The sequence below is a fragment of the Lissotriton helveticus genome, chromosome 6 (genome assembly GCF_964261635.1).
Source record: "Lissotriton helveticus chromosome 6, aLisHel1.1, whole genome shotgun sequence".
Taxonomy (NCBI): domain Eukaryota; kingdom Metazoa; phylum Chordata; class Amphibia; order Caudata; family Salamandridae; genus Lissotriton; species Lissotriton helveticus.
This window is the reverse complement of record NC_136067.1, coordinates 158,103,051-158,123,653: the sequence shown is the minus strand read 5'-3', so window position 1 is coordinate 158,123,653 and position 20,603 is coordinate 158,103,051. Positions and strand designations below refer to the sequence as shown.

The following is a 20,603-nucleotide window of genomic DNA, read 5'->3' as shown; positions in this document are numbered from 1 at the left end:
CGGGAACGGGAGCAGGGAGATTGTGGAAATGTAAATTTTGCCATGTTCTGTGTCCCTACGTGTTCCCCATCTTATGTTATATGTGCATGATTAATATGCATATGTATTCCCTTATGATCGATTAAAGACGCAATTACAGTTGTGTCCAACTCTAGTATGCCAGTTCCCAGTTTTCGTGAATACAACGAATATTAGGCCTATGTAAAGCTACGTTGCCACGTTTCACAGTGTGCACGTTATTTCATTGTAAAGTCCCCGTTTCTAGGCCTCAAAAGGGCCCGGACTCAGATTCAGCTCCTGTCTCCTGAACCCTCGCTGAGGAGCGATACAGCCCCCACCTGTATCCCTGACCCTTCACTTACTTCCTGCCTCACAGTGCCCGGCTCGGCCTGGCTCTGCCTCCAGTCTGCCAAGAGTATGTTATGATTCTAGTTATCAGTCTAGCCCTCCTTCTCTGCATTCCTAAGCTACTGAATCGCATCAATAGTTTCCGTCATGGTCTAGCCTTTACGTCTCCATGTAAGAGAAATACTGTATTAATGGTCATTTAATATTCCTCAACACACACTACATGTAGAATAATGCATGCACCAGTCTTAGTGTCTGTTAGCCTTTACCCTGATAACTTTTGGATTCTATCAACATGTTCTCTAAACATCAGATACTAGATAGTGTTTAGGTACATGTCGCTCTGACTCTCCAGACTTTCGTCTCTGCTCCTAGCGCAGAAGTCATAGCCCCCAGTTTCTCCCTACTAACACGTCATTGCCAGCTTGCGCGCACCACTAGGTTAGAGGTCCCGGCTCCTTAGGTAGCCCCCTCCATGTTTCCGCCCCATTTATGACATATTCTGTTACGTTTACATCACATGTCTATGTATACGCCCTGTTCACGCCTCTTGTTACACCTACTTTCACCCTTATCTTTCGCGAACTGCTACGAACCCCACCCACTGCCACGCCTACTGTATGAACTGTAATACAATTGTTTTAGTATATATACTTGTGTACTGTTATTAAAAGTTGGCTAGCCATCCCAGATCTTGCCCGTGCAGGTTGTCCTGTTCCTGTCCTTTATGCTGTATTAAACCTGCAAACTCCTACTACCTCGAATCTTGACTCTTATTTATTGAGCTATCTGTTATTGTTATATCCAGTCAAAAATAGAGGTATTATTTATTTATTTACCACAAGATGGGTCGGCAGTTCTTGGGGTCCGCCTTGGGTTTCTTGAGTAGGGTGTTGATCTCGGCGTGCTTCCAGCTCTCCAGGAAGGTTGCTGTCTCGAAGGAGATGTTGATGGCTTTCCAGAGTAGGGGTGCGATGGTGGTGCTGGCTTTGTTGAAGATGTGATGTGGGCATGGGTCTGACAGGGATCCGGAGTGGACGGAGTTCATGATCTTGATGGTGTCGTTGTCGTTAATGTTGGTCTAGGAGATCAGGCGGTTGGTGCAGGTGGTGGTCGTGGGGGCAGGGGTCTCGGTGGTTGCCAGGGCGGTCGCGGCATTGAAGCTGTCTTGGATGTCTGTGATCTTGCGGTGGAAGAAGGTGGCCAGCGAGTCGCACAGGTCTTGCGAAGGTGGGATGTCGTTGGTGTTGGAGCTGGGGTTGGAGAGTTCCTTCACGATGTTGAAGAGCTCTTTGGTGTTGTGTGCGTTGTTGTCTAGGCGTTCTTTGAAGGAGGCCCGTTTGGCGGATCTGATGAGGTGGTGGTGTCTGCGGGTGGCGTTCTTGTGGGCTGTGTAGCTTTCCGGTGTTCGTTCACGGATCCAGTTCGTCTCTAGCTTTCGGCAAGTTGGCTTGGAGGTCTGGAGGTCTTTAGAGAACCAGCTAGCTTTCTTTCTGGTGTGGCTGTTGGAGGGTTCCTTGAGCGGGGCAAGGATGTTGGCGCAGTGGTCGATCCACTGACTGAGGTTGCGGGCGGCGGCGGGGTCAGTCGGGTCTGCCGGTGGGCTCCGAGCGAGGCTGGTGGTTAGCTGGTCTTTGGTGACTTTGTTCCAGCAGCGGCGGGGGATCTGTTGAGTGCGGTGGTGCGTGGTGGGTTTCCTGAAGGTGAAGTGGATGCAGCGATGGTCGGTCCAGTGGAGTTCGGTGGTGTGGTTGAAGGAGACGTGGGGGCTTGCGGTGAAGATGGAGTCAAGCGTGTGGCTGGCGGAGTGGGTGGGTGTTGTGACGAGTTGTCTGAGTCGGAGGTTGGCGAGATTGTCGATCAGGATGGACATCAGTCCTTGGGGATGAAAGTCACCCTCGGAATTGTACCCAATTCAGCAATCTTATCCATTTTGGAATTCTGAACGCCCAATGAAAGATATAGGTGGGTGACGCATCCCCCTCAATTCACAATACGATCACTCAGGATCTTTTGCATGGACCTCTGTAGTTGTTCTTATAATCATGTAATTGGGGAGTTGTTGGGTATAAAGGTTTTCTATTTGTCACATGAGTGTATGTACCTCAGACATCTGTAGGGTACAGAATGTCTGAGTGAATGATCAAGAGCATTACAGTTGCACTAGCAGTTCTAAAAACCATTTATGGTTCAGATTCCAGAAGTGGTGGCATCCACTCCTAGTGTGGTCAGACAGTTAGCCCCTAGACATTGAGACAGATAAGATAGCTAATATGTCTTTAAGGAAGAGTTCATGAATATTCAGTGGCAATACTGCATGGCCTCAGATACCTATAGCCTCCATAAACGGTAAGAACAGCCTCCTGCACTAAATTTATAGGACAACGCTATTAAATGCCAGTAAGGCTAAATGTAATTGACCTAAGAATGGAAGACACGTTTTTGTCTCTTCAGTTTTATGTCATGCAAACTTGGTTCAAGGGCATGAGGGCACTTTACATGAGCAGCTAATTAGGTTGCACATAGGGAGATTAAGGGATTTGCATACAATCACATAACGTTGAGCTGAGGCCAGGGCTGGGAGCTGGTTCCTAGGTCCCCAGTTCTGGCCATTAGATGTAGATATTTTGGAGCAGAACTACTATACATGGCAGGCACTGCCCAGATGAAGCAAACTACTGGGCCAAACTAAAGAAAAAATGTAATGCAGTTACCGACTACTAAGTACCTTTCTCTCTGCTGGTCACACTACTCACCTTCCTAAAGGAAATACCGTTTTCAGTTAGGCGCTTCACTACATTGGCACCACTGATGGCTACATGTAGGGTGGATATTTGTGAGGGAAAGGGACCCCCACTGACAGAGGAGACATGGTTTAAAGATCTAGGCACAGTTTAACTAATGCTTTGGGTATTGTTGCAACACAAACCCAATGCAAAGTGTTATGCTGGGATTTAGTAAGCAACGCAAACCAGAATTTGTGTTAGTTTCCCAAAGTATGTAAAGTTGTGCTGTGTTGCCTTACTTTGCAGCAGTGTGACGTTTTATGTTGGTACATGGGTGTTTCCATGCCACCGCCCATGGGTTTTGACTCCAATCCCTATCTACAAATATTTGTAGACGGCGATTTGAGCTACAAACGTATGCTTCCGACTCGAGGCAGGAAAACTGATTTAATTTCTTCTAATTTTTCCTACTTTGCATGCGTACTGCACTGAAGACCACACATACAAAGCAGGATAAGTGTTAAAGTATATTGTTGGTACTGGAATGGTCCCTTCCTGTGCAAAAACTATTTCTTACTTAAAACACGCATTAGTGTGCCAGCGCAAGGAGACAGGAAAACATTGCTCTATCTTAGTAGATATGGTGCTGTTCTGCTTTCTCCCTGTCACACAATGAAGTGCAGCAGCTTTGGTTGATGGCCTGCATTGTGTGAATTTTTCGAAAATCTAGGCCTTAATGTTTTGTAGTGATACAACTGAAATGTACACGTCCATATTACTTGCCATTGCATGACTAAAATGTTTGAGCGCTATTGAGACAATTCCTACTTATGCAACAGAGAACATAACATCATAATGTAATACCAGCACCAGTGACAGGGGAACAGGTGCGGTATTAAGATGGTATTTGACTCATGTAGATTTTTATGAATGTAATACTGGAGAAAGAGTCATGAAAAGGCTATGAAAATGATATAACCTTTGCAAAAAAGATAATCAAAACATTAAACCCTCTTGTGGCAAACTAGAAAGTGGATTTAAGCAGCTGGTTAAGGATAATAACTGCTGCCTATTATATTGTTTGTATTAATGCAAATATATATATATATATATATATATATATATATATATATATATATCTCACCACAACAGAAATAACGCAGCACTCTCCTGGGATTTTTTGTAATTCCTTTTTCTAGCAAGCCATTTTGAACAAGCCATCTCCCTCCTCCCTAAGCGTTTCAACCTCACAGGTCTAGGTCACGGTACAGGTGCGCCATCCGTTTATGGACTATGTTGTTGAATTATATATATTCAATGGCGAGAGACTGCACTTCTGTTGGGGCATAATGGCTTTTACTCTACAAAGGACTGTACGGATTCCGCCCTCATGTATGGTACATTTTTAACATTTCGTTTTTCTTTCTATCTAAGATTTCATGCTGGATTATCTATAAAAAGACTATAAATGTTTTTGAACACAAAAAAAGGAAGTGTTTACCATTTGACTCTAGCAGCAGGTATAGATGTTAATATGGCAGCCACTGATACCAGCATTTTGTACTAAGAAGTTTGGCAGTCCTTTGTCCCTGGCCATTTTAAACGCTCCTCCAATAAAATCACTTTTGAAGGATTTAAAACATGCATTGCTTTTTGATGAAGTTTTCACGGGCACTGAAGAAGCCAGAGAAATCTCTCTCTCTCTCTCTCTCTCTCTCTCTATCTTCCCCAACAGACTGAGAAGCAGTGGTGTTATTTATGAAAATGAGATATTGTGTGCGTCTGTGTATTCCTGTGTCAGGCTCTGCCTGTCTATATATCAGTGGGCATGAGCAATTATCAGTATGTGTGTGGATCTGTGCGTTTCAGCATGTGATTTTGTATGTCTGGTTATTAGAGATATTCTGCGGATGTTTGGATACATATGTGCTCATCCATGAGAAGTTGAAATATCCATAAGTGAAAATATTTATTAACTACCCGAGGGTGGATCAGTGCAAGACACACCTTACGTCATCAGCCTATTGAAAATTCCTCCGATAATTCATCGAACACATCAAAAGTCCCTCATTGTACCCTTCAAATGAGGCATGTGTATGGCTGAAGTGACTGCAGACTTATAATGACGTGCCTGTGGCTGAATGTTAGGCATATGTTTAAAAACCTGGTTAGTCCAGTCACTGACGATGTTTTGGCGTAGGGCAGTGCAGCAGGACTCCTTGCTGCGCCTTCCTTACGCCCAAGTGAAAGGGCATGAATGCACCGTAGTAATGCAATACGGTGCATTCCTGTCCTTTCTCCCTGTGCTTGCACCGTTTCGGCTGCCTAGACCTATGCAGGCACCCTTGCACCAATATGCAAGGTTGCCTGTGTTGTCTGCAAGATTATTTTTGTGCAAGAGGCGTTTTCCTCTTTCAATGTGTGCTGCAGAATGGAGCACTCATAGAAAGAGGTAATAATGAGGGGAAATATAGAAATTTCTCCTCGTTACGCTTCACCTCAGGAGGCGTAAGGATTTGGTACTTGTCTAGATTTACATGCTCTTGTAAATCAGGGGCAGCATCAAAATCCATGGTAGTTGGGTGGGAAAACCCACTGCAATGCACATGGAATGCATCCTGAGAATACAGCGATAGATACGAGTTTGTGATTTGCACCACCAGAGGGTCACAAAAAGTGACATCCCGGCAGAGCAAGGGCTACGTACATTTGCTCTTGAGTGTGGTAAGCACAGGCCACACAAGTTCTTTGATAGTTTGTGGGAGGTGTGTCACAGTCGGACTTAAGGCTAATGATAAAGGCTATCTTTGTTTGTGGTGGTTTACATTGTAATGAAGAACCCGTAGACTGTTGGCTGAGAACCAACTATGGCAGATCAGTGGAGCTATTGAGAAAAATCGATGAGTGGTGCATGGGAGTAAAATATGTGTCAGGAGTCAGAAGAAGTTGGTACCGGCTGCTGCTCTACTTTGATTGTTGCACCTGCAACTCCAGCGTCTTCCAGTTAGCTCTTGCTAGCACAGATCCTCACATCTGCACATGTCCTCATGTAGAGATTGGTTTTATTTTTCAGGTTTTCTTCTGTGACTGGTTAGTTTCACCAGGCTTGCCATGTATTTGGATCTTTCTCCCAAGGCTCTGGTGTAGCTGGTTCACATTTTCAGGCTCCACATGTAAATCGTCACCTTGAATATTTATCCTGGGTAGCTGGTTACCTTCCCTAAGTAAGTTCATGACTAACTGCTCAACTTCCACAAGTTCCCTGTATAGGCTGTTACTTCCTTCAGGCTTCCTGTATCACTAGAGAACTTGCAAATGTGTGAATGAAAACCTTTTCAGGATCATAGTGTATCTAGATAATGATCCAAACTACAGAGTTGGTATGCCTCTTGTCTACCCATGTGGTGATTGCAAAGCCTATCTCCCTCTGCTGCACTGCGGCAGCAACAAACCTCATCTTGTGGATGACAACCCTGATGCACATATGTCTGCTTTAAGAGGAATATGGTCTGGTTGATCTGTTTCAACTGAACACTAATGTGCAGGTCCAGTGAATCACAGTTTGATAACTGATCAGTATGCCATACGCTGAAGGTGAACAGTGATCAGTTTGAAACTTTGTTCGCAGAATACGGACTGGCCTCCTTCATACACACTCCCACTCCATTTAGAGCATCAGACTCAAGTTACATGAACATGTTTATTGAATATGTCATTTTGAGTTTTTGCTCCTGAACTCTGGAATTATTTGCCCTCTTCAACCTTTCTTTGGAATGTTAGTGATAATGCACATAGCACAAGTGCAAATGAAGAAAAGCCTTGCAAATCTACATTTAATGTGACATTATAAGATGTTCATGCCCACAAAATACTATAAGTTCCAAAGATGTTTTTAATAAGCCAATCAAAGGTTGGTACCTTTCATTGCCCACCACATGCATCCGGACATGTAGATCTGCAGATCTTACCAGCAGTGTCGGGCTTCGTCGCCTGAATATGCATGTAGCCGCTCTCCTTCACAATGTGATACAACACTTTCTCCATAAAAGGGAACATCCGCTGGACATCCACATCTCGCAACCCAAAGAGCCCAGGGAAGTATTTCCCGAACAAGATAGAGAAGAACTGAGATGGCCCCTGTGGGACAAAGACCATATTCAAGTGGAGGCCTTTGACATGACTGCAAGAAAGAATTGTATATACATTAATGATAGCACCTCATAGAAATACTGAATTTCAAATGCAAAACTAAAATGGCCACCAAAATCATGTACATAACTTTAAAATTCAAATCTATTATACATTTGATGTAAAAGTCATACTTATGAACATGTATCAGCATTAAATAAAATGTATTATACATTAATATATACCTTTCTTTTTTCTCAGCTTCAACACGTCTTCTGTAATGACTGAAAATGAGTAGCATGTCGAAACAATAGCTTATTGTAACACCCACAACCAGTGGTCAAGCTGTCCAGCACAATGTTGTTGCAACAAATCGGTCCATTTGTGTGCTTTGTCAGGAAAGCACTTCAGATTGACTTATTAGACCAGCAAATGCTACATGCAGACATTATAGGTCAGGATATAGTGCTTTAGACCATACCCTGAAGAAAATTAAAGAATTGAAATGCGTACATATGAATATAGAACTAGAATGGCTTAATTATGGTTGTGGTATTGAGCAGATATTAAGAACTAACAATGCAGTGTGGCATTAATTGGGTATAAACAAGGGTGACAATCTAAAGCAGCAACAGGCTCGGAAAAGAAAACAGTCATGCAGATCTAGATGGTAGCCCAGTGAAAACACGTTCGGCAATTCCAGTTGCAAATAAAATTCCTGGAATAAAAACACGTTTCTTTTGCAACAAATCAGATACATCTGTAATGCATTAAGCAAAAACAGAAGGTGTGGATGCAAATGTTCGCCAATGTGCCGGGTCAGTTCAAGATGCAGCACTTATTGCAAAATTGGCTATGGGTGAGATGGATTTACTGGATGCTGAATACCATCATAATTGTTTTGTTGGACTTTTTAAACAGAGCACACAGTGTACGAAAGAATAAAAACGAATCACCTCATGAGAGCATAGTAAAAGGAATAGCTTTAGCCAAGCTTGTATCTTATCTGAAAGATTCCCAAAAGGGAGATGTTCAATTTACAAACTCTGTGACTTAGTAAACTTTTACAGAAGCAGAGTAAAGCAGCTCGATTCCACTGCAGGTAAGGTTAATTCGACAAGACTAAAAAGAGAATTCTCAGAAATACAAGAGGTTTAAAGGCATACAATGAAGGAAGAGATTTGCCGTTAGCTTTCAAAGACAACGTAGGATCTGCATTAGTATTTGCCTGTGACAAATTAAATTCTGACACTATAAATATTGCCAGTTCAGCAAACATTGTTAGAAGAGACAGGATGCTAACATGTGAAAACGTAAACGTTTGGTATGACTATAGAAACTGATCAGTTACAGAATCGCTCATTGCCCTTGTTAAAATTATACTTGATGGACCAGACTTAAGAGATTGGCGTTTCTGCGAAACAGCCGTTACCAACAGAGCGTTGTCTATTTCTAAATTACTGATGTTTAACAGTGTAAAGAATTCAAGAACAGACTCTACTTCAGCTCCTAGACATAACAGCAAAAGAGAAGCTCCTCTGTCTATAAACATTGCTCTTTCTATCCACGGTCAAACGAGAAATCGAGAACTGATAGACATGTTACATTAACTAGGTGTCTGTATTTCATATGATAGGGTTTTGCAAATATCATCTGATGTAGAAAATAGCACTTGCGCACTGTATGTGAGTAAACAAGTTGTGTGTACACCAAAACTGAAGTTGCAAGTACTCACCATAGGAAATATTGATAAGATAGATCACAACCCAAGTTCCATGACAGATAAAGACTCCATCCATGGAAAAGCAATAACTCTGACACAACACCCAGAACCAGAACTAGAAGAAATTGATTGTAGTATTGTGGTGATTAATCCCAATATGACAAAGCCAAAACAGCGCGGTGGATGCTGGGGTCAACTTCGGCTGGGGACACAGCCGAAGCCGGTTGCGGACGTCATGCCCATGGAATCGGCCCTGGGGAAGGCGTAACAAGGCCATCAGCGTCGATCCAGATCCAGGCCTGGATCCAAGGGGACCCTGCGGCGCTGAACCCACCGGTACTAAAGGCCCAGGGCCCCCAACTAAGCCTGCGGGACCCAAAGGCATGCCAGCTGAATGGGGCTGCCCAAAGATGCCGTGCATCATTTTGTAAAACTGACGAAGCTGGGCAGGGGTCGCTCCCGGTCCTTGGAAGGGGGAGAAACCCAGAGCCAACCCTACGAGCTCCGCACGCGGAGCCGTGGGAGGGGCACCACCCGCAAAGTCAGTCAAAAAGTGACTGGAGGTACTGCTCTCTCCAGATCTGCGCTTGCTGGCGCGGAAAAAGAACTGACGTCAGCTCGCGAGGGCGGCATCTATGTAGCAACCACGACGTCATCCCACGACCACGATGCCACCTTTAAACGCGCAGGGGTACCGCTGACAAAAAACTTTATGGATCCTGTTCGAATCATGGGGATAATTCTAAGGTAAGGAATCTATAACAAACGGTTTCTTTCAGATAGGCTGGATAAATATATGGATCATTAGGCAACATGGGACCTGTGTCATATGCATCCCGGGGGTCAAGATCCCCTAATGGCTCTCCCGATCCCTTAGTGTTTGATCTTAGTGACCCTGGAGGTGTAGCATCGAGAGGGTCGAGTTGTGGAGATGTAGGGGGAAGGAGATGGTGGAGGTTTTGATGATGGTAGAGGTTTTGATTATGGTGGTGGAGGTTGTGTGGCGCAGCAGAGGAGGATGATGATAGGACTGGTAGCTTTTTTCTTTTTGGGGGGAGAACAGGAGCGTCCAATGCATCCTCAAAGGTTAAATGCCTCTTTAGTGGAGGAGAGGCCATTATTTGCCAGGTGCCTTCCTGAATTTAGATCTTGCGTAGTAGATTGTCTATTGTTTCAAGGATAGGCTCGACAGGAAACATTGAAACAATAGGAATGCTATGAGATTCTGGTCTCTGACGGTTTCGGAACAGATGAATGTTTTTTGCTCGGTACCAAGGTAGATGTGTTCCATTGCCAAGTATGTCTTGAAGCCTTGGTTGCGACCCAAGAATGCACTCAATTTGAGGAAATCGACACAAAGGGCTTAACCTTGGTGAAAATTTTCAGTGCCGGGCCCGAGGGTGGGGCATCCAAAGTGTTTTTTGGGATCTGACCAAGGCCAGACAGCAGTGGTGGTCTGGCGACCTCTAGTATTGGGAAGGGCAAGTGTTTTCAGGTGTGCTTGGGTTGTGGAGCAGGGTCTGGATCGATAGTACCCACGCGCTGCTCGAGTGGCAGGGTGTACTCTAATTCCTCCTTCATGTCAGAGCCAGTGTCTTCTTCTACAAAGAAAGTCCATTCTTCGTCTTCCGCAGCAGTCTCCTCCTGGGAGTTCTTCTCCCCGAAAATGTCAGGAGTGTCGTCTTTACTCCGATGATACATCTGCAACTGATGAGCCATTCGGTCATGGAGAGTCTTTTTGGAACGGAAAGAGTTGCAGGCATAGCAGAGTCAGAGTTTGCACACCGAGTGCTGATCAGTGTGCAGATATTTAGAGTGGCACTGCGGGCAAAATTGTAAAGGTGTCCTTTCAATCAGGAACACATCTTCTACACTGACTGTGCATGTGAGATGGTAGATCAGAGATGGGCGACGCCCGAAGGGCAATCAATTGGTGCCCGAACCGACAAAGTTTTAAAGTGGCACAGTAAGGGAAAAGCACAATCGAGACAAACTATTCCATCGAAAACAGGATAGTACTGAAGACCCATCCTGAAAGGAGTTGAACACCGAGGAGAGGCACACACGTCCAAACCGGACAGCGGAGACAAAACAATCTAATAAAGGAGTCGATGCTGATGCGCAATATCACCGGGAGGAGGAGTCACTTGATCTTGTGACTCGAACATCATCTTCGAAGAAAAACTATTTGCACAGCTCCGAATCTAACACTAGATGGTGGGAGCATGCAAAGCATGTGTATCTATAGTCACACATGCAAACATATAATAATCATGAATACTTGCTCTTCATAAATTCACCATTAAAAATGTCCTGAATATGATTAGTATCAAGAGAATCACAATGCAAAACACACTTTCAATGTGGTCCCTGATGAGGGGAGTGGACTATTTTCTTTTTTGGAAAGGCTGGGTACCCTAATAATCATAAAACAGGTTTGCAATCGAATGTCCAGCCAATATTATTACGGTTCTCATAATCTTAACGTACCAATGCATTGCGATCGCCTATGGCGGAGAACATTCAAAGTGAGGTCGTGCACAGGGCAAGACATCATAACCTACTCAGGACAGTGCATTAAAGACCAGACAGTTATGATTAATATGTACAATGCTTATATTGTTTTTTGGTTAATTGTGGAGTCATATGTAGTTTCTCATATCAATTACTATCCTTTGCCATTGATCACTGTGGGAAGAAGGAAATAGCACTGCAATAATAGACAGTCTAATCTCAATGTAATGAATTCAAGTGTCAGACCCACCACCGTATCACGAGTGTAATCCCATGGTCTGATCTCACATGAACACTTGCTGTAACTGGGAATTGTTTTGCTGGAAGAAAATAGCACGCCATTGAAAACAACCCCAAATTTACAATCAATCATTCAGTACTTTTGTGATAATGTGTGATGCTTATGCAGGCCCATAGATATCTACTGAAATATCTTATACTACATGGGACGAGCAAGAAGGTATTGCAGGTGCTTCTGTCAACTGGAATTAGGTCCTTCTCAGCAATCTGGTGGGAGCTGGGATCTTTGTTTACCACAGAACTCCTCTCGGATAGGTGTGTGGAGTCAGATCTCCAGAGTGAGATCTTTTATAGTGCTACATGTTGTATCGCTGCCTCTTTAGTGGGTTAGGTGTAGAACTCCTGAATAAGGACACCAGTGGTTATGCTGCTTCCATGATGCCTCTGAGTTGGGAATACGGGCTCAGCCTGTCCTAGAACAGACTCCTTAAAAATGTGTGTGACTTCCTGTGACGTATTACGTGGATTTCGTGATCTTCCTATTCATGTGGTGCTCGCTCACTGATTGGATAATCAGGTAAACTATACCACTGACATGCTGGGACATGTAGTTTCTGTTCCAATCAGGTGCTGATGACATAAATTGCAATATTTCTCACAATAGATCAGCATTCAGCTTTTATGACACAGCTGGGTGGGTGGGTTACATTTTCAGCATTTCTTCTACTGTTCCTGTCTCGATGTGGGATTCACCTCCTAAGTAAGGCCTCGGACAAGTATCACTAGAAGTTAAGAAGATTACCAGGAAGTAATCTGGGCATTTATTTGACTAGACATGAACTAAGAAGGATTTGCTCACCAAGGACCACAAGTAGAATGTTTCAGCAACTTAGGCAAAACACATGGGCACTAAACCCAAACAAAGGGCCTCTTACAAATCATGCCTAGTTTGAAGAAGATCTGTAACAAAAAACGGCACTACTGGCACACACTGATTTTGTTTAATAATGATGGAATTTAGTTTCATTGCTCCTACATACCGAAGCAATTTATTGAGTCAACTAATTAGGAGCACTGCTAATAAAATGCATTTACAAATAAGGTTTCCTTTCTGTGCATTCTGAGATTCCCACTGGTTAACCCACAAAGTTAGAATTTCTGAAATTTAGAAAAGTGTCTCCGTTCAAAAAAGGAATGTAAGCTCAGACAGGTGTATCAGCAGCAGTGGTGGGTTGTGCACTCATGACACAGTCATATCCCAGAAGCCAACAAAAGCGTGGCCCTTGCTTATAATGTGATGATCATCATGATGAAGCACCATTAAAAGCCAGCTGGTACAGCTACAGAGGTCTGCTCCATACTCCAGGTGTTGGTACTGTAGTGTAGTTCCTATGTTCCCAATAGGCTCTGCGCATTGGAATAATATATCCTATAGATGTGACGTAGGACTTGGGTCTACTAGGTCTCTATCGAATATATTAGACTTAATTGTGAGTGCCAGCTAGATCAGAGGTCACTAGAAACTTTCTCGAGTTCACAAGAAGGGATTTAGTTTCTGACAACCGCATAAACATGACAACTTTGTTTCCCCAAGATAAACCTGATCTTCAGAGTCGTGGAAACAAAAGATAGATATTTTACTCAGTCAATCGTGCATGCTTCGTTTTATCAGAGGTGCAGAGAAATAGCGAGACAGGCGTTTTCAATAGGATTTATTGAACAGTCTTATTTCTCAAGCATAAGAAATGAACTGCTACAATGGTAAAACTGGTTGCAAAATATAATGCATACAGTAAAAAGAGTAGAAAAAAATAATACTGTAAGAGCATTGTATGGTTCCTATACCATAGATAAATACATACATAAATAACAGAGGCTAAAAAGTACTCAACTGGTGCTTCTAAGATTCGCCTACCCCAGTGTACCTAACCTAAGCCTAGTACGAGGGAAGGAGTAAGTGAGGTGTAGCATAAATATAGTATTCTATGCCAAGAATCTGTCCAAGATTTCTTTTAGGGTCTAATCAGCTCTGTCCCTTGATTTGGAATGAAGAAGGTCAGGCTCAGGACTCGATTTCTCAACAAGCTGCAAGGGTAGCTTGGAAACACTGTAGCTGGATTTCTCGGCAGGAGAAAAAACAGCGTCTCTCTCAGTGCATCTGCTGGAGGGTCGGCTTACTTCGGCACTTGCAGTAGCAGGGCGCGTCGGGCAAGTAGATAGTCGAACTGCTCCAAACCACCGTGTGTTTGCTATGGCAAGTGTGGGCATATTTACACCTTGAAGGTGCCAAGATTGACGTAAAGGTGGACATAATAACGTCATCAAAGAGTCTCAGTTCTTTGAAAACTCCATGAGTTCTTGGACAAGTCAGTATTCGAGCATGGGGAAGTCCCTAGCTGCTGAAGCAGAGTTTTTCAAGAAATCGTTGTAGATTTTCGGAACTAGTGGAAGTAGCCCTGCCGTACTTGGACTGCATGAGCTATGTCTAAATATGGTTGATTCTTATGCCTGTATAAGGATATGGTGATTTATACCTATATAAGGGCATGAATCGGGAAAATTACAATAGGGTCCTAAAATGTTATACAACAGTACATGGAAGGGATCCATACTAGGGGATAAGCATACAGGAGCAGGACATGTGTTCTGATTTCACAGTTCAGTTTCACGAGAAGACAAATAATGCAACACATGCACTGTGAAGACAAGCTTCTGCAAACGTCCAAGTGCAATGAGGTAACTGTGGTCTTCAGGGCACAGCAGCCTTGAACAGCACAACACTGAATATCCTTATGTAAAGTGATTCACAAATCCTCTTGTATCAAGCCATGCTGACTGAAGTAAAATGCTCATGGGAAAAAGAAATATGTTCCTTACCTAGGGGCTATTTGGGAAAGGTTGGTGCAGATCAAGGATCCCCAGTCTCCGCCTTGAGCATAAAACTCACGAAATCCAAGCCTCATCATCATTTTGTAGAATATGCGGGCCACCGCCACGGATTCACATCCTGGAAAAAGAAGAAACAGTTGCACAGTAACCAACAGACTGCGCTGGTGTGGAGAATCAGACTGCCTTTCTCTGGAAATAATGTTTTTATTAAATTTTTTAGTAACCCCGCAGGCTTGCTCTTTAAGTCAATATAAATGATTTTTGAACTAGGCTTATTGTGGCAAGACCTGTTGATTCTGTTGACTATGGAGTCACAAGTGCTATAACCATGAATCAAGATAGACCATTACATCTTTTTGAGGCTACGTAGGCGTAGGGCGGTCTTTGCCTCATGATGATGTCACCGAGGCTGGCAAGGAGGACCACAGGGTTGTTAGATCTTCTTGCAACTCGGTTGTCCAACACTTCTTCACTCGGTGTCCGATGGCTCCTTTGCAAATGGCTCATGTTTGCATGTACTGTGCCACAGAGGGAGTTGAGTATTGCATGTGGTCACTGACAATTGTGGAGCACGGGACACAGCATTAGTGTTTACAGATATTATTTTCTTGAAAGAGAGGCATTCCTCTATTTCTATATATTTTTATGAACATCACCGCAGAGACATTGGTGTGCGTTAGATATCAGGTGAAAAAAGTTACACAATATGATTGTCAACTCCAATATGACTAGTCCTTTGACTTTGATTAACTCGTAAGTCTAATTGTTAGATGTATGGAAGTTTATATATTTCCTTCCTACTTAAGTTCATATTATCCAATACAAGGCTTTTTAGTTTGTTTTGCTTCTTACTCATGGATATGATTATCAATTATATGAGAATGCCAGCCACAAGCACTCTCATTTGTTCCTTCATTTTCATGGCTCAAAAAGATGGGTTTTACCAGCCGTTTCATAAATCTAATAAGGCAAGGCCAGCAGAGTTTAAATGATGGACAGAAATGTAAGATACTCACTCCATCCTTCCGCGCGAGTTAAACTGGCCAGTCAGTGTAAGACCCACCACCTTTACCTTTCTTGTGAGAAGCTTCTGAGAAGCCATAGCCAGGAATGGATGGACAGATGACCTCAAAGATGTGCTCATCGCTCAGACCATGGCTGGATGGATCAGTTAGGAGAGGGATAATTTTGTAAAACTCGTAGAATGAGCCTGGCCATCCATGGACCATCAGCAGCGGCTTAGCAGTGCGTCCCGCAGGTAAGTGAGGTGGCTTCACATGGATGAAATGGATATCAAGGCCTGCGAATAACAAGAAAAGAAAGATGCTAAAATTGAATAGGAGTCATGATCACAACAGACAAAACTATTCCTCCTAATGCTATGCACATGACTTCAATGGCATCATCTTTACTCAGGCTTTAAATACTAAGGGGCCATGAGATTTATACTTTCGCCTGAGCATACTTTCCCTTTCATTTTCTATTCACTAAGGTCCAGGGTAGTATGCCTGGAAAACAGCCCAGGCATAAATTGCCAGGTGTACTACTGAGGATGTCAGATGACTTTTAAAAAGTCTGCTATTTCCCCTACATGGAGTTCTGTTTCACAGTAAATGCGCTGTTCCAAGTTGACACAGTGTTAATTTTGGAGACACGGTTTATGTTTATTATGCTCTTGACTTTGTTTTCACAATCTTTTCTATTGCTAATTTCCCTCTGTTTGGTGTCGTTTTTGAGAATGTAAATACCCACAGCTACATTACTATTGCTGATTATTATCTGCATTGTATTTCATCATTATTGTTATAACGGAGGCGAGTGCAACTTCTTTTTGTAGATTCGCAACCTGACTGACTCCGAAGACTTCGAATTGAATTAATACTAGGTTTCTTGGAACATGAATACCCCTGATGAAGGGTTCAGATTGAACCCGAAATGCATTGGGTTGTTGATGAATGTTTTTTTGGGATGTTAATTCACAAAGAATATATATGTGTTTAACTTTCTTATACTGTGAAACTTATCAGATCCGTTTTTTGAAATGTATTTGAATTATTCACTACTCTTTGATTCTTGTGAAACTACTGAAGTAAAACACTTGAGTTTACTACTTGTGAATAGCTTGTTTATAAAATGTAGGCCTTAGTGCCATTAAGCTGTGCAGGGTTTAGTCCCGGGTTTCCCTGGACTCACATTCAAGTATTTTACCCAGGAGATAGGTACCCTCTCCTACAACACTGCACACAAATAGAGTATAAAACTGTGTCCACACATTACATCAGTTTGACTAAAGACGGTGTGCAGACCCACCTACATTTCATAGTTCAAAATTGAATAGGAGTCATGATCACAACAGACAAAACTATTCCTCCTAATGTTATGCACACGACTTCAATGGCATCATCTCAGGCTTCATCTCAGGCTTTAAATACTAAGGGGCCAGGAGATTTATGCTTTCGCCTGAGCATACTTTCCCTTTCATTTTCTATTCACTAAGGTGCAGGGTAGCATGCCTGGAAAACAGCCCAGGCATAAATTTCCAGGTGTACTACTGAGGATGTCAGATGACTTTTAAAAAGTCTGCTATTTCCCCTACATGGAGTTCTGTTTCACAGTAAATGCGCTGTTCCAAGTGGAGACGCGAACCCATGCCGGCATGAGGGATAGCACATTAGGGGGAGGTGGGTAGGTTATTTGAAGCCGCAGCCCGCCTTGTATTGTGCAGGCAGCACCTGGCAGGTGCAGTCAGTGACTGCGCCCGCCTGCAAAGGGATGCTTGGAGGCGGTCCTTGGGACCCCCTTTCAAGCAGTGCCTGTGGGGTGCACTATCAGTGTGCCTCCTGATGACCTTCTTGCATCGGCATGTGCATCTTTATTATAGAGCGAGCTCACAAGCAAAGGATTTGTTGGTTTGCATCGGGTCACACACCCTTACGAATGAGGCAATGGCCCTTGAGATCGTGTCAGCACACATTTAGCTCTGGCAAGATCTGTGTTACGGAAGGGGGCACACAAAATCTGCGTCCCCCTCTGTGATGCCAAAGTGCCCCAAGGGTGCAAAAAGCAGGTGTACATGGCACTTTCTGTAATGGGCCCCTAATTTAAGTCCTGATAAGAACACTTCTGTTATTCTTCTCAGGACTACAAAAAAGGGAGGGAGAGAGAGAGAAGGAGAGAGAGAATAAAAACTATATATAAACATATATATATATATATAAACATATATATATATATATATATATATATACACACATATATATACATATATATAAACATATATATATATATACATATATATATATATATACACATATATATATATATATATATATATACTCGTTGGGGTGACCACAAATAGAGGAGCACTCAAACACGGCATTAGCTTTTCCCCAGTAAAAGCATTTAATTGGTATGCAAGATTTCATTCCTCAGTTCAATCAAGCGCAAGACTGCCGCCTGCCGCGTTTCGTTTTGCACTTCCTCAGAGGCACAGCAGTCAAAAGAAGCAAACCGGGCCACATCCGCCTTATATCTTTAACCCCATCACGTGCTGTCATTCAGCTGCTTTGAATAAGCCAATGCGTGGTGGTCGATGGGAGGTGTAGTCCGTAATAATATCAATAGATGGTTGCTTCCTTAATGTTTGCCAGTTCAAAGCTCCGAATGAGCCCCAAGGAACGAAGTCGCGCTTTGTGGTCATCCCAACGAGCTTATATATATATATATATATATATATATATATATATATATATATATATATATATATATATATATATATATATATATATATATATATATATATATATATATATATATATATATATATATATATTACGCCGAAACGTGTTTGTGCAGTTTCCCTGAATAAACCTTTGTGTGGTTTCTACATCCCTCCTTGAGTGCTGTGTCTTTTCTGCAAAGAGAAAAAAAGTTTGAGCTATATATATATGCACAAACACGTTTCGGCGTACTGCCTTCGTCAGTGTGTCACTTACACCAGACAGTCAGCATGTTAATAAAGTTTCACTAAATCATGGACACAGACATAGGACTCACCCCTCGAATAACATCATGAGCGCCATGTTTAAATGTGTTTTTAATGCCTGATTACATATGTAAAAGACTCACTGTGCCCAATTTGGGACTACATGTTCATGGTTGGAGGGTCTATTTTTTTTTTTTTTAACTCTTTATTCGTGACTGTTACAGGATATCATACAGTTCTGTACATTTTCTTATCATAGCTTACATCAGTCTTTTCCGTTTTCATAACCATTAACTTGTGGGAGCAGTACATTTCAGTTATAAGTTGCTTGTCAGAGCAATCCCCGGATACGTCCCATATATACTCTGTAAAGTCCAGAATCGTGCCTTACATAAGTATCACACCCCAACTGTCCCTCCCTCCCCACCCGCCCACCCACCCTCTGTCTCCTGGTCGTTCTCACTTGTGCACCCCCCATCCCGGCACAAGGTGGCTCTGTCTATTTGTAAGTTGGTAAAAGCCCTAGGTCTGGTCTAGCCCCTGTGAGTCGCAATGGTGCTCGTGGTTCTCGGCCCCCTCCCGTTACCTATGTGAGGTCATTCCACCGGGTCTCCCGGACTGTCCAGGTCTGTCTCTTCCAGGTCCATCAGCATTAAGTCCCATTCCTGAGCTATGGGATATTTGCGCAGGCCCTTGCTCTCCTCTTCTCGCAGTGCCGCGGATTCTGCTTTGCCCCATTTCAGTAAGTCGCTGAGCCATATTTCTATTTGTGGGGCCCTGGGTGACTTCCATCGCATGGTGAGCACCCTGATCGCCAGCACTAGTGCCAGATCCATAAGTCTCAGCTGTGCCTTGCATGTTTTGGGCCGTTTCCTGTTCCCCAGTAGGCACGGTGACGCTCCCTCAGGGATCTGGAGTGTTGTTATGGAGTGTAGCGTATGTTTGATCGTCCCCCAGTAAGTGTATAACTTCGGGCATGACCATAGCATGTGGAGAATATGTGCTTCGTCTTGGTAACATCTCGGGCAGCAGTGTGCGGTGGCAGGGAACATCCGATGTAACCTCTGGGGTGTAAGATAAGCTCTGTGGAGAACCATGGCCTGTATGAACTGAAACTTAACATTCCTGGACACCAGTCTATGATGGCCTAGAATAAGTTTCCATTCCCGGTCTGTTATGTTTTCGCCCGAGTCTGCAGTCCAGGTCTCCCTGAGTGTAGCGATCGGCGAAGGCACATGTTCCCTGATGCCGTGGTTGGAGGGTCTATTCATTACAAATGTCTGAAATTATCGACAGAAAATAGAGCCGTGGATCGGCTAATGTCCTATGTCAACATTGTCCCATCATGATTATAGTACAGTTAAAACATACCGAGAAAAATATATATCCTGATTCATCAAGATTTAACATTTAAGCTGATCAAATCGCAAGGGCAGTTGCAAAATACATTGATGATACATGTAATCAATTGGTTCAATCAATAAATATAATCTATTCAGTTTAAGGATGTCATTCATGAGATCCAATTCGGATAACAGTATCCGCATGGCATGGCATGGCCAACATGATGACAACCAAATAAGTAGTTAAATAAATGCAAATCAGACCAAAGAAAAGACCAAAGAGATATCCGTATATACAAAAATATTATCTGTATATATCAAAACATACCATTTCATATATGTTTCTCAGGAGAAGCTGTAAGATTCGTTAGTCCCATAAATGCCAAGTTAACTCTAAACCATCACTATATGTATGGGTGATCCCTGCGGAGATGGTGCACATAAATAGGAGATGTAACATCACTTTCCTAGATGGAACGCCATCTCTTCTCCACTATTACGCCCTTTGGGATGTTCAGTGGAGAGATCTAGAATGTACCTCGACTCCAATCCTCTTCTCAGGCGATCACCTCCTCTGACATTGGGTGGGACAATATCCAACCCAAAAAATTGGAGTTTGTCTCGATCCCTACCGTGTACCTCGGCAAAATGCCGGCCCACCGGGTAGGCAGGATACGCCTATTCGATGGCCCGCAGATGTTCTAGTA

General features: G+C 43.1%; 1 protein-coding gene across 5 annotated transcripts in view; it reads right to left on the bottom strand.

The window, feature by feature from the left end:
* The window catches only part of LOC144762368 (epoxide hydrolase 1-like), a 294,492-nt gene that overhangs the window by 59,358 nt on the left and 214,531 nt on the right, over positions 1–20,603 (bottom strand). For all 5 annotated transcript variants that reach the window (XM_078647530.1, XM_078647533.1, XM_078647532.1 and 2 more), the window contains 3 exons: positions 15,641–15,868; positions 14,557–14,686; positions 7,043–7,254 (listed from right to left, as the gene is read on the bottom strand). In XM_078647530.1, coding sequence (XP_078503656.1) covers positions 7,043–7,254; positions 14,557–14,686; positions 15,641–15,868 — 570 coding nt within the window. The remainder of the gene's footprint in view (positions 1–7,042; positions 7,255–14,556; positions 14,687–15,640; positions 15,869–20,603) is intronic.